The following is a 14303-nucleotide window of genomic DNA, read 5'->3' on the forward strand; positions in this document are numbered from 1 at the left end:
GCCACCGGGCTCCTGACCTGGGCTGCGCTCACCTCAGCGCTGGACTGACTCCATAGCTGTGGACTCACTTTCGGGGTAAATGCAGCTGGTTTTCTATGATTATTTATTTACTTGTTTTTAAACTATTTGCTCGATTTGTCTTCTTTAGCACTTTGGAAGTTTGTTGGTCATTGCTGTGTGTGGCTTTTCACGGCTTCTATTGCATTTCTTTGTTTTGTGTTTGCCTGCAAGAAGATGAATCTCTAGGTTGTATATGGTATGCATATTTTGATAATAAGCTTGAACTTCGTGTTTTCAGAAGAATGTCCACAAGGTTCCTTTTTACAAATTATTATTCTGCCACCTTGGTGGAAGCCTGGCCAAACGATCGTTTAAAATGTTTCCTCAGGATTTTGGCCGTTGTGCTTATGAAGCTATTGTGAGAGAAATCTGTTGAAATAATTGGCAAAAATCGCTCTGAGATCAGTGTGAGGCTTTGGCTCTGTCAGTCCCAAAGAGGACCAACATCCTTAACACTGTTTGCAGCTGCATACCACAAGCAGAAATCAAATCAATTAACTAACAGGCAAGGTGGGAAATACAGCAGGCAGCTAAAAGAGCAGACATCTCAGCTGATAAACAAGAGGGATTGGACTCAGCTCTATAGCTGCAGGGAGTGTAGCAGCACTTGTGCTTAAAAATGTTCTGATATTTAAAACTATTAGAGGTCAAACCACATTTTACACCCAGAGGAGGCACTGTGATGAAAGAGATAAAATGCAGAAAATTGGAAAAGACCCTGCAGCACGACTGTCCCTCAGCTGGTTGTTTTCACTAAGTACATCCAAACCTACTTTTAAAAGTTGCAAATTTGCAAAAGAAAAAAAAAATGAAGACATGTCTATCTGTATCAAGCTGCTGGCCACTTTATAATTCCAGCCTCTCTCTTCTGGCTCTTCGTCACCCTGCCAGAGGACTGATTGCTGCTACCTAGGGAGAACACTTCATACATTTGCTTTTGTCCAGTGCTATGAGCATTGTACCTGGATGACTGGGTGAATCATCAGATGCAGAAGTCTTGAAGAATAGGTGACCGAGCTGTTAAGCACTCTGTTCCTATTCTGGCAGATCAATGTGTGCAAAATGGTACAGTGCTTTAAAGAAGCATGCTGGCAAAGGATTCATGAGCTTTCTTTATCTCATGATCTCCTCTGCTCTAGCACAGCTATTCTCATCTTATTTACTATATCTCCACTCCTTACTCCAGAGCAAGCACAGTAAAAGAAAACAGAACTAGAGTGTAAAGCTGAGAAATCTCTCGATGATGATGCAGCAATGATAATTTCATGCCATCCATCAAGGTTCATTTGCCCATCAGTTCCCAATTTTCACAAAATGCTGGTGGGACACAGCAGGCCAGGCAGCATCTATAGGGAGAAGCACTGTCGACGTTTCAAGCCGAGACCCTTCGTCAGGACTAACTGAAAGAAAAGATAGTAAGAGATTTGAAAGTAGGAGGGGGAGGGGGAAATGCGAAATGATGGGAGAAGACCGGAGGGGTGGGATGAAGCTAAGAGCTGGAAAGGTGATTGGCAAAAGGGATACAGAGCTGGAGAAGGGAAAAGGATCATGGGACAGGAGGCCAAGGGAGAAAGAAAGAGAGAGGGGAGCACCAGAGGGAGATAGAGAATGGGCAGAGAGAGAACAAAAAGGGGAGGGGGGAAATAAATAAATCAAGGAGTGGTAAGGAGGGGAGGAGGGGCATTAACGGAAATTAGAGAAGTCAATGTTCACGCCATCAGGTTGTCTTATCCATGGCCTCCTCTACTGTCTACTGTCAAGATGAAGCCACACTCAGGTTGGAGGAACAACACCTTATATATCATCTGGGTAGCCTCCAACCTGATGGAATGAACATTGACTTTTCTAACTTCCGTTAATGCCCCTCCTTCCCCCATCCCTGATTTATTTATTTCCCCCCTCCCCTTTTTGTTCTCTCTCTGCCCATCACTCTGCCCGTTCTCCATCTCCCTCTGGTGCTCCCTTCCCTCTTTCTTTCTCCCTCGGCCTCCTGTCCCATGATCCTTTCCCTTCTCCAGCTCTGTATCCCTTTTGCCAATCGCCTTTCCAGCTCTTAGCTTCACCCCACCCCCTCCTGTCTTCTCCTATCATTTTGAATTTCCCCCTCCCCCTCTCAAATCTCTTACTATCTTTCCTTTCAGTTAGTCCTGACGAAGGGTCTCGGCCCGAAACGTCGACATCGCTTCTCCCTATAGATGCTGCCTGGCCTGCTGTGATCCTCCAGCATTTTGTGTGTGTTGTTTGAATTTCCAGCATCTGCAGATTTCCTCGAGTTCCCAATGTTGTCCTCTTTTTAACACTCTTATCTGTCACATACAAACCAACTAAGAGGCTCTTGTTTCAGGGATCTAGGAAGGGGAACTGTGGATATTATCTTGGGTGGCTCACTGAAAGCACAACAATATGAAATGTCGTGACATTGAGTTGTCTCCCTGCAGAAGCTGCAAAGGTGATATTCCTCGGATATTAAGGCAACGCTGCTGAGCTCTGCTATTTCACAGGATAGCTGTATGAAATAGGGGCCCATAAGATGGATTGAAACCCACAGTAAATCCATCCCAGGGGGTCAATAATAAAGGAACAAGTGCCATCTTGGCCCATGTGCTTTTTGTATCAATTCTTCAAGCAATTACATTTCTCAACATCTGCTCTTGTAGTGGTGTCTATATGCAGCAGTAAATGTCAAAATGGATTCAATTGTACTTTGTTTTGGCATCAGTTGATTCTAGAAGTGGCTGTTTCAATAAACAACAATGTGAATTCACTATCTTCAACCACACATAAGAATTACTCAATCCCAATATGAGCCCAGTCACCCAAATGTGGCAGCATTGGAAAGACAAGCTATGAAACTGAATAAAATAAATCCACCCTATTCTGGATTGAAACCCTTCTGTCCTATCAAATTCTTTCACGTTCAGCCTTTCGTCTTTTCTACTTGTCACCTCCCAGAATCTGTCACTATATCCTCTCTCCCCTCCTCATTCTGCCTTGTCACCCTTCCTACCTCTTACTCCACCCTTCCATCTTTTTATCTTGGCTCCCCTCTATCTATCAGTTCAGATGAAGGGTCTTAACCTGAAACGTAACCCTGCCCATTTCCTTTCACAGATGTTGCCTGAGCTGCTGAGTTTCTCTGGGATATTGAGTGTTGCTCCAGATTCCAGTAGCTGCATGAAAAACACTGAAAGTCATATTGAATTGACCATGGGGGTGTCCAGATAAGTGAAAACTTACATATGGTTATAGTGTGTACATTTAAGAGGTAGAAGTGTTGCATTAAATTTTTAGTGTTATGAAGAAAGTGAATGCAGTTACTAGGGATAATTGAAGTTTAAAGTAATAGATTTGCATATTCTTGTAAAATATCTGTATTTGCTGCATAAAATGGCACTGCTGAATTATTTATAGCAACTCAAACTCAAGCAAAGACAAACGTTTATTTTGCCTTGAGTTGTTTATTCAACATTTTTCAATCCTTAAAATTGATTAACTAATGGCACCCAATAGAATGTCACAAAAACCAGCTTGTTCACTAATTGCATTCAGAAAGGAACTAAGGCTAAGAAATCTCAACTACAGTTTTGCGGGGAAATTAGCAAATATAAACAAGGAAAACTTGTTTTATATTTACTAGTTCCCTTTCAGCAATGAAAGTGGTTAGAAGTAACAAGATTACATGGACTAAACCCTGTTGGCCAAATCCTCACAGCTCTTCTCTTAAATATTACCATATTTGCTTTTTCCACCGAGTGCTTGGGAACTACGGAGACAACTGTCAGTACAGATGAATAATGAGTGACCAGACCCTCAAAAAGAAAAAATTTAAAACTAGGAGCACCATTAGGGAACTGGAAGTAGCTGGCAGATAATAATAAATGTATTGATCAGATACCATTCAATGAATCAAGAAAATATTCAAGAAAACTAATCCGTCTTCCTTCATTTATATTTCCTTTTTGCAGTTTGATCAAAATTATAAAACAATAAGGCCTTTTCTCTGCTACTGTTGGTTTGAGAATCATTGAAATTCCAATCCAGTTTGCAATTATTTTTCAGACTTTTGCATTTTAACCTATTTTCTTGGATCCGTAATGCAGGATTTGCAGAAAGTTGGCACATAGATACTTCTTGGCAACAACCCTCATGCAAAACTGTACTAAGAAGTGGCATTCTGCACAGTGGTTTGATCACTTATTGCTAAACATACATGAAAGATAGTGAGTGCATGATGCTCACAAAAATCTGCAATTTTCAAAACACTATATTTTTGCTTATCATACCTTTTATTCCATTTACAGTGGTAAACTGAAGGGAACCAACTCCATGGAAACTGCAGTACATTTATAAAGTGACCCAACATTGAATCATAGTTTCCAATGTGCAATTTGCTGGAACAACCTCAGAATCAATGCTCTAAAGCAAGAATACAATAAATACATTTCTTGGCATAGAGGGCCAAAATATGAATAACTTCTCTTTTCTCTCCTCAGAGGTTAGCTTCCTAACCAAAAAAATGCACACTTAAACCCAGGTCAGTGAAAGGATTTATTGGCCAACCTGCTGCCCCACCCAGAGACTGGAGGCTACATTACTCTAGTACCTTTAACCTCAATATATTATGGAAGCCTATTATACAAAAAAAAATCATTTCTACTGCTGTTTGAAATAGAATAATAAATTTCAATGTATGGCAATGATAAAAAGTTTATTTTATATCATACCCAAATTATTAAAAATGTATGCCATTACACTAGATATTTTTTGTATGACTACAGCAGTATTACACTATGATCTTGAAGCATAGCAACATAATATTTTTAAGTTTTTGCAAAGGCTAATATCACATCATGGTGGAGAATTTACCAAATGATGTCATGCAATTTTAGCTGCATTATACGAATAGATTTATTTTTAATTGAGTTTATGACTTCAGGTGACACATGAAAAGACATCAAGTTAATGACAAATCCCAAGCACTTTGCCATATATAATGAGCAAAAAATCTTTATGATACACATATTGTCTTCTATTTGAAAAGGCAAACATTTATGGTCGCAGAATAGATTTTTCAGAAAGCAAATTTTTAATTGTCAAATGTAAAGTCTTATTATTAAATGTTTGGACAGTTACAAAGAAGATTGTCTCGAGTTGAATCACAAATACATGGCTAAATGTATCAAATTTTTACAAAAAGAACACAATAAAACTTTTGGCACCAGAACGTTATGACACTATATCCATTTGTTTCCATAATCAGTGCTTGAGGCTCAAATCAACATATGATTAAATAGGTAGATGGATGAGAGGTTGAAAAGTTTTGGAAATAGATCTAAATAATAATAAGTGATGCCATGGAATGATATAATTGAATGGCTTCCTTCATAAAAGTCTACTTTTGTCACTCTTCTCAAACTCTTGTTTCATTCAGCCAGACCCCTCCCAAAGTTTTCATACCTGGACCTTGAAATCATATCCCTCCCACTCCCATCTACTGCAAAACTTCATCAAGTTCATCTTATCCAACTTATCCTCTTCGTTTTTCTTGGCAGTCCCATCTGACTTCCAAGAAACTCTGTGAAAAAGGCCCAGAGATGAAAAGAAACCAGGTAAATCTACTTAATTAATTATGCTACCTTAGCCAGGTTCAAGATTATCCAAAGCTATACTAAAACCATACTTCAAGCTGTAAAGAGTAAAAGTAAATATGCAAAGTTTGTTACCTGGAAATGGAAGGGTTCCTGAGCAGCCACATGTCTATGACTGTTCCTTTGATGAATTCATAGCATATTCCATTTTGAAAAGTACAGTAAAGTTCTGGAGCACGGTGGTGAGCATGAAGAATCTGAAAGCTTTTCACCTCATTCTCACGGTTTATGAAACGTTCTGTCATGTTGCCATATATTCTTACTAGAACAACTTCTTCCATATCTTGGTCCACATGACAGCCGACAAGTTTATTTGTGATTCCACTGGTGAAAACCTGAGGATAGAAGTGAAAAAGGTTACCTTTTTCCCTAAAGATGAAACATCAATGTAAGATAGAATTTCCACAAATAATGGCTACACTTTGACCCTGTTTACAGCATACAAATGTGTTATAAAATATTAAAACTAAAACAAGCAAGCATAAACTTACTTTTTCATTTTTTGAAATGATCAGGCCAAGAAGTCAGAGAAATTTATGGAAGCTACTGCTGAATAACATGGCTATTAGATAAATTCTGCATACTCTGACCACTCGGGGTTGCCCGAGTTCTCTAGGCTCTGATGCTCCGCTTCCCCATGATTATTAATTGATTATTTTAACCTGTGTCTTATTTTAGTTATCAGTAGATCTGTGCCTTGTTTTATTTGTTTAATTAAGTTCCTTCTGTTTTGTTCATGTTTTCTCAGTCTTGAGTTTACCTACTTTGTGTATAGTAATTCTTGAGCCCTAGCCCGTGTTCTTCACTAACCAACCCACAAATCAAGATTATTTGTTCAAATCCACCCTCATCTCTGGTTACCTCCGCACTTGGGTCCACCTGGTCTAAGTCTCTCCTGGTAATCCAGTGGTTAAAGATACAGACCATAACTATTCAGGTTCAAACCCAGCAAGGCAACCACCCTTGTGACAGCAAGAGTGAATCTTTCATGGATTCAGCAGTGTATAAGCATCTCCGATCAGTGCTGGCTGGCCACAAAGTCATGGTGAGTAGACATGAGCATATGCTCCAGCACATTTTGATCACATTGCAGTTGTAGTTGCTCCCTGAGACTATCTGGCTGAGCCAGAAAACCCCTGCTGCTACCACAGCTCCCAAGTCTCCAGCCAATATAGATATATTACCCTTTTGTCCGGTTGTGGTTCTTCATGGGTCACATGGCGGTGCATGAACCTGCTGCACCTGAGTGTTTTGATCGCAACCCAGGGACTTGTAGAAGGTTTCTTACCCAGTGTTCGCTGGCTTTTGAGCTGTAACTCACTAAGTTCCCTTCCAACCATTGCAAAGTAGCCTATATCATCTATCTTCTCTTAAGCAAAGCTTTCACCTGGGCTACAGCGGTCTGGGTGAAGACCTCTCCAAGTTGTGCAGATGCACCAGTCTTCAAGGAGGTGAAGAGAGAGTTTTACCACCCAGTCAGCAGTCAAGAGGTAGCCCACCAACAACTCCAACTCTCTGTGGGTACCTGCAGTGTGTCGTACATAATTGAGTTCCGCACTCTGGCAGCAGAGAGAGGTTGGAACACTGAAGCTCTTATACCCATGTCCATCGTGGGTTATCAGGTGAAATTAAAGTTGAACTCAGACAGAGACCCAGTCTAGGACCTTGAGATTCTCATCAATAACTCCATCCAGGTTGACAATCATCTCCAGGAAAGAAGAAAAGAGAATGCCACTGTGAGTTTGCTAGGGTTTCCATTATCCGAGCTCCACCAGCCTCATTGTTCTCAGTGTGGTCATGTATACTCCCCTGCTTTCTCCAATGCATCTGGGCAGGCCAATGTTCTCCAGCTGAGCAGGACTGGAAAATGAAGGGAAAGTGTTGCCTCTACTGTGGTGAGCTGGGCCATTTCCATTCTGCCTATCCTGACTTGTTAGGAAAAATTCAGACACACCCAGGGAAGGAAGGTCTGCTGCAGGCTTTCCCATTCCTCCTAGGTCTGCTGCATCCATGGTTGAGCTGTCTATCTCCATCTCCTGGGGTTAACAACATCATGCCCATGAAGCCTTTGTGGATTCTGCTGCAGCAGGCAATTTCATGACCCGGCTTAATAAGGCATCTCCAAATTCCCCTGGCCCAACTTGACCAACCAGTCATGAGCATGGTTCTGGATGGAAGACCTCTGGGTCCTGGGAGGATCTGCCACCTGATTGTTGCCATCTGTCTACACACAAAACAGCATGCCTGAACTATCCAGTTTTACATTATTCGTTCTCCTGAGTTCCCATTAATCTCAGGACACCTACAGTTAGCTCTCCACAACTCACAAATTGACTAGTCCAACAGTGCACTCCACAAATGGTCTTCTCCCTGCCAGACCACCTGCCCACCCACTCATCCTGAGCTGCCTCCTGCCTTTCCTGAGCTGTCCCAAGTTCCTGCCAAAGTATGCAGACCTACCAGAGTTTATTAGTAAGGAAAGGGCCACAACACCCCTTGCTTCATTAAAACTATGACTGTGCAGTTGACTTGCTGACTGGAATCTTTCTACTCTAAGGAAGATTCTACTCTATTAGCTCCAGAAAGAGTGGCCATGGAGAAGTACATCCATGATGCCATAGTGTCTGCTTTCATTCGCCCCTCCACATCACCTGCTGGTGCGAGCAGCTTCTTCGCGGTGAGAAAGGGTAGTGACTCTGACCACGAATTGATTATTGAGATCGCAATAAGATCACCATGAAGAACCAATATCCTTGCCTCTGATTGCAAGGAGCAACTGTCTTTACCAAACTGGTCCTCCGAAATGTTTGCAATTTGGTATGCACTCAGGATGGCGATGGATGGAGGACCACTTCTAGCACTCCTGCTGGCCACTATGAATGTCTTGTGATACCATTTGGATTAGCTATCACCCCTGCAGTCTTGCAGGCCATTATCGCGATGTTCTCGGAGAAATTCATTCTTGTGCTTTCTTCTCCCAGTGGCTCTGTCCCCTGGAGAGGAACTATGACATATGGGATAAAGAGCTGTTGACAGTCAAATTAACCCTGGAGTAGTGGAGACATCGGCTGGGGAGGGGGATGGGGGATAAACATCCATCTGTGGTCTGGACAGGCCACAAAACCTGGCCCACTATTCAAGAGGCAACGTTGATTAAATTTGTGCCAAGCTTGGAGGTCTCTCTTTTTTAATTGTTTTGATTTTATCATTACCTATCATCCAGGTTCAAAAATTAGAAACCAGACAGCCTCTCCATGCAGTTTGAACCACCAGACCTGGTTGCCATCTCAGAACCTAGCCTCCCAAATGGTGACACCAGTCCAATTGGGGGAGGATTGAGATTATCATCAGGAGAGCACATCAACAGTAGGCAGACCCAGGTAACGGTCCACAGGGTCGCCTTTTCATCCCTCACTCTGCCTATTCAGATATGTTAGTGGGGACACATATCACAGGACATCTGGGGACCTCTCAAATGGCAACTATGGTGGTAGGACATGGATGGGATGTCAAACCATACATTGCAGTTTGTCACAGCTGCGCCCAGGACAAGAAACTCAGATCATGTCCGCAGGGGCTACACCCACTGCTTATTCCTTCCTGTCCCTGATCCCATATCTACATGGACTTCATTACCAGTCGCTACCATCGCAAGGTTACACTGTGATTATGGTGGTGGTGGACCGGTTCTCTAAGGCCTGCCACTTTGTGCCCCTACCGCAACCTCCTTCAGTTTAGGAGACAGCCAACCTTATGCTGCACACGTGTTCAGAGCATACTGCTTTTCCCAGGATGTTGTTTCTGACCGAGATCCTCAGTTTACCTCCAGGTTCCAGAAGGCCTTCTGTTGGCTCATTAGTCAGTCTCTCATCGGGATTTCACCCGCAGTTTAATGGGCATATGAAGGACCTGAAGAAGACCCTGAGATGCCTTTTGTCAGGCATCCCAACCACCTGGAATGATCACTGGCTCTGGGTAGAGTTTGCTGAGAACACTCTGTGCCCCTCTTCTCTAGGTATGTCTCTCTTTGAGTGTCAGTTTGGTTATACACCACCTCTGTTTCCTGAGCAGGGGTCCAGTGTGGGAGTCCCATCTGCTGAACAGACATGGAGGAAAGCTCAGGCAGCCTTATTGAAGGCCTCTCTGCAACACCAGTGGCAAGCCAGCCATCGGAGGTGGCTGGGGTCTTCATTCCATCCTGGTCAAAGGATCTAGCTTTCCACCAAAGACCTTCCACTGCAGGTTGCATCTCAGAAACTAGCTCCATGCTCCATTAGGCCATTCAATGTTTTCTGTCGGATCCAGTTACATACAGTCTCCATTTGCCAGATGATGATCTATCAACCCCACTTTCTATGTCTTCCATCTAAAGTTCCTCTGTGCAACCCACTGGTGCCTGTCCTGAGATTGTCTCGGCTCCCCGTGTCATTAACTGTCAGCCAGCGAGCACTGTCCTTCAGCTGCTGGATGCCCTTCTGGTTTGTGGCTAGCTCCATTATGTAATGGATTGGGAAAGGTATGACCCAAAGGAAAGTTTGTGGCTTCACTCCTGTGACATCCTCTTAGTTATCAGCACACCTATACCTGTAAGCCCAGTCTTGAACTTACCTATCCTTTATGTAGTGACTCTCGAGGCCTAGACTGTGCTCTCTACTAACCAACCCACAGGTAAAGATAGTTCAAGTACATCCTCCTCTCTGATCTCCTCTGCACTTGGGTCCCAGTCTGACAATCATCCTTGTTACAACACCCTTTTTTCCAATCAATGGGACTCCTCACAGTTCACAAAATCAGAACATAATTGAGCAATGAAATTAATTCTTAAATATAAAAACAGCTTTTCAGAAACAGAATTACCAATGAAATCCAAGTAAACATTTGTCAGATCATGGCAACTTGCAGCACATATCTGATTTGTGCCCTCAGTGAGGGAAGAATTTTTTCACACAATAATGACATAATCAGTATTTCAAGCGTGGTCATAATTTATTTCACATTTCTATTGCCCTTGAGAAGATGAGGATAAGAACTGCTGTAGTCCATGTAGTACTAACAACTAGCATAGTCATGAAGCTTATCCAATCCACTCAATCATATTATTGTGAGGATTTTGAAGTAGAATTGACATCAACTTCTTTCTCCATTTCAATCAAAATATAAACAGATTTTCAGATAGATTCTTCAACCTGATGATGACACTAATGACTGGATTTTTTTTGGATATCCCTGTGAAAATTCTTTACTTTGACCTGTTGCCACTTGGTGTAGCTAATCCGGTAGACTCTATGTACCGGTAGTTCAACAGAACACCATGCACATCTGCAATCTCCAAGTTCTCACAGACTGGAAAGTCCATCTGTTCACCCAATGCAAGGTCAAACCAGGGAACAAGGGACAGGTGACACTGGTCATTCTAGAGAAATCTATATTGTTTTAATGATGTAAATTCATTTTAATGTTTTTTTTAAATGTTTTATGTTAAATGTATCATGTTGAATAATTTTAAATTTTAACTATTTCTTTATTTAACATGAATCAAGTGTTACTGAATGCTTGCAGACACAAAGATTTAATTGCCACAACAATACTGAAAGCCTTGACAGTGCTTGGATAGTGGAGATTCACTGGCCAGCAGAGCTCACAGGCTCAATAAACTGATCAGGAAGGCTGTCTCTGTGATAGGAGTCAAACTGGACACAATGGAGGCTGTGGTAGAACAAAAGACCCTATGGAAAAATCATGGCAATTCTGGACAATGTTTCTCACCCTCTGCGTGCCACCTTAGCTGAACAGAGGAGCACTTTCAGTAATAGACTAAGACGGCTGTGCTGCTCCAAAGAGCACTATGAGGTTATTCTTACCCTCAGCCATTAGGCTCTATGAGTCAACCCATAGCTGAGGAAATGATGATCCCCTCCTGTTCGAATGTTTGTGGTAGCTTATTTTTTTATAATCTTTCTACTTCTCTTCTAATATTTATAGCTGTGCACTTGTAATGCTACCATGACACTGTAATTTCCTTTGGGATCAATAACGTATCTATCTATATAAAGTGCAGCCAAACTCATTGGGCCACTCCAAATGTCAAGAGTCTATCTGATACTAGATAATTCAATAATCCTGTAACAGTGTTTTAGAAGCCGTGCTTGACCCTGATGGTGCATACCTTCAGACGTTCTGCTTGATGGGACGAGGAAAAACCTGAAGAATGTCTAGGATGGGAAGTCTTTGAATAAGTTGGCTGCTTGACAGAGGCAGTGAGAAGTGCAGCAGCAATATAAGTGTAGGTAGATCATTCCATTTCCATACTGATCAGTAGGTTAAATTGTCACTGTAAACTGTCCTATGATTAGGCTAGGGTTAAAATAGATGGTTTGCTGGGTGGCGTGGAAGGACTTGCTTGATGCTGTATCTCTGAATACATCAATAATTATTTCTCTGGTATTATTCTACATCTTAATCAACAATAGGCAGGAAACCTAAACCAACACATAAGTTGCATTAATGACAAGGAGACAGAGTAAAATTAACAGTCATTAAAATGTTCATTTGGCAATAAGCTCACAGTAGTAAACTGAGCCTGAAAACTCCCAGTGGGTCCCAGAAACTCCAATGTACAGAGCTAAAGGGACAGGGTGGGTTCAGATCTGGACACAAGAAGAATTAAGAGGAGTGTATGTGTAGCACCAGTAAAGCAACGTAGCAGCTCAGACCCAATCTGGCGAAGCCAGGTTCTTTGGTGTTAGCAATAAAGCCCTTCTGTTCTCATGCAGAATAGATGTAGGTGTTCATAAAGGTGAACTGTGCTTGTTGAAATTAAGTTAAGTGTCAAAGCATGACTGCTCAAAATGATGCAATACGAAGGTACAAGAAAGCAATTCTCTTGAGAATCATGGGAGAAAAAAAAAACACAACCTGTGATTAAGAAAAGAGATAAAGGATCATGTTAAATTGAAAAATGGGGTACACAAAGTGTCAATGGCTAGTGTAGACCAGAGAACTGGAAAGATTTAGCATCTAGCAGAAGCAACCTGAAAAGCTCATAAGAAGGGAGACAATTAATTTTGAGAGGAAACTTGCAGGTAGTTTATAAACCAGCAGTAAAAATTTCTCTGGATATATGAATATGGTTAAGATAAATATAGGGCATTTAGAAAACAAGGCTGGCAAATTAATAACAGCAAAGAAATGGCTGATGTGTTGAATTAGTTATTTTTTGCATCAGTCTTCACTGTGGAAAATTATGCTAAAATATCAGATGCACCAGTTTCAAATAACATGGCAGAACTTACAGAAATCCCACTTACAAGGTATAAAATATAAAAGAACTTCAAGGGAATAAAGGCGGACATGTCACTAAGACCCAATGGATTGGTTGCTAGGGACTTAAAGGAAATGGGTTGTTCAGATTGTGGACCCATTGGTTGAAGTTTTTTATAACTCATTAAACTCTTGGAGGATACGAAAACGGTGGATTGGAAAACATCCAATGAGAACCTTTGGTTCAAGAAAGGATAAAGACAGATGACAGGAAACTACAGGCCAGTTAAATTAACAGCTAATATTAGCAAGATGTTAAGAGTCAATAATCAAAGATGAAATAGAAAATTATTAAGGACAGCTGAATATGATAAAATGGAGTCAACATCGTTTCATGAAAGTTAAATTATGTTTGACAAATTTGCATCAATCCTTTGAGGATGTCACTGGGAGATATTATACAAAGAAAATAGTACATTGTGTATTTATCTTCTAAAAAACATATTTGGAAGGTACCATATAAGAGCTATGATATCAGAGGATCTATATTAGAATGAGCTGAAAATAGGGAGTTGGAGCAAACTTGTCCTTTTTGGACTGGTTTGAAAGTGGATCAGTTGCTGACGTGCTATTGTTCACTATTTACATAGTGAATGACCTGAAGGAAGGAATAATACAAAAGATACCAAATTTTCCAATGTTATAAATAAAGTTGGAAGAATATGTTTTGATTCCGTAATGGCTATGGGTATACTGAAAGTGTGGGCAAAAGACTGGTAAAGTGAGTTCAATGTAAGGGGAGTGAGAGATCAAAAAACAGATTGTTATGAAAATTGAGAGTGACTGCAGGTAAGTGAAATTCAGAGGGACCTAGATGTTTAGTATATGAGTCACTAAAGTTGAGAAGACAGGTCCAACCAGCTGTTAAAGCAAACACCATCTTGGCCTTCATTGTGAAGGGGTTGACATTTACAAAGGACATTTAAAGAAAATTGCTCACTGCGCTGGTAAGGCTTCATCTGCAATAACATACACAGTTTTATTCACTTAAACTAAAAATAGATAAGGTAGCACTGGAGGCAGTCCAAAGGAGATTCACCAGGCTAATTTCTGGAATTAGAGATTTGCCTTACCAAGAGAGACTAGATAGTTGGGCCTATATGCTTGGGGTTTAAGAGAATGAGAAGTGATCTTATTCAAGTATTTAAGATCCTACAGTTAAAACTAAGAGAAAACATGCCATAAAAGGGCAAGGTTCAGATTCCCTGTTAAGGGTTTTGTTGAGACGCCGATAAGAAAATATGACATCAAATGTTATAATATTTATCTCAGAGA

At 41.1% G+C, this 14303-nt stretch overlaps 1 protein-coding gene across 3 annotated transcripts in view; it reads right to left on the minus strand.

Moving 5' to 3' along the window:
• LOC140729555 (ethanolamine kinase 1-like) overlaps positions 1-14303 on the minus strand; it is a 422765-nt gene that overhangs the window by 352834 nt on the left and 55628 nt on the right. For all 3 annotated transcript variants that reach the window (XM_073049448.1, XM_073049449.1, XM_073049450.1), the window contains exon 2: positions 5784-6043. In XM_073049448.1, coding sequence (XP_072905549.1) covers positions 5784-6043 — 260 coding nt within the window. The remainder of the gene's footprint in view (positions 1-5783; positions 6044-14303) is intronic.

This window comes from Hemitrygon akajei, chromosome 6 (assembly GCF_048418815.1).
Source record: "Hemitrygon akajei chromosome 6, sHemAka1.3, whole genome shotgun sequence".
Taxonomy (NCBI): Eukaryota; Metazoa; Chordata; class Chondrichthyes; order Myliobatiformes; family Dasyatidae; genus Hemitrygon; species Hemitrygon akajei.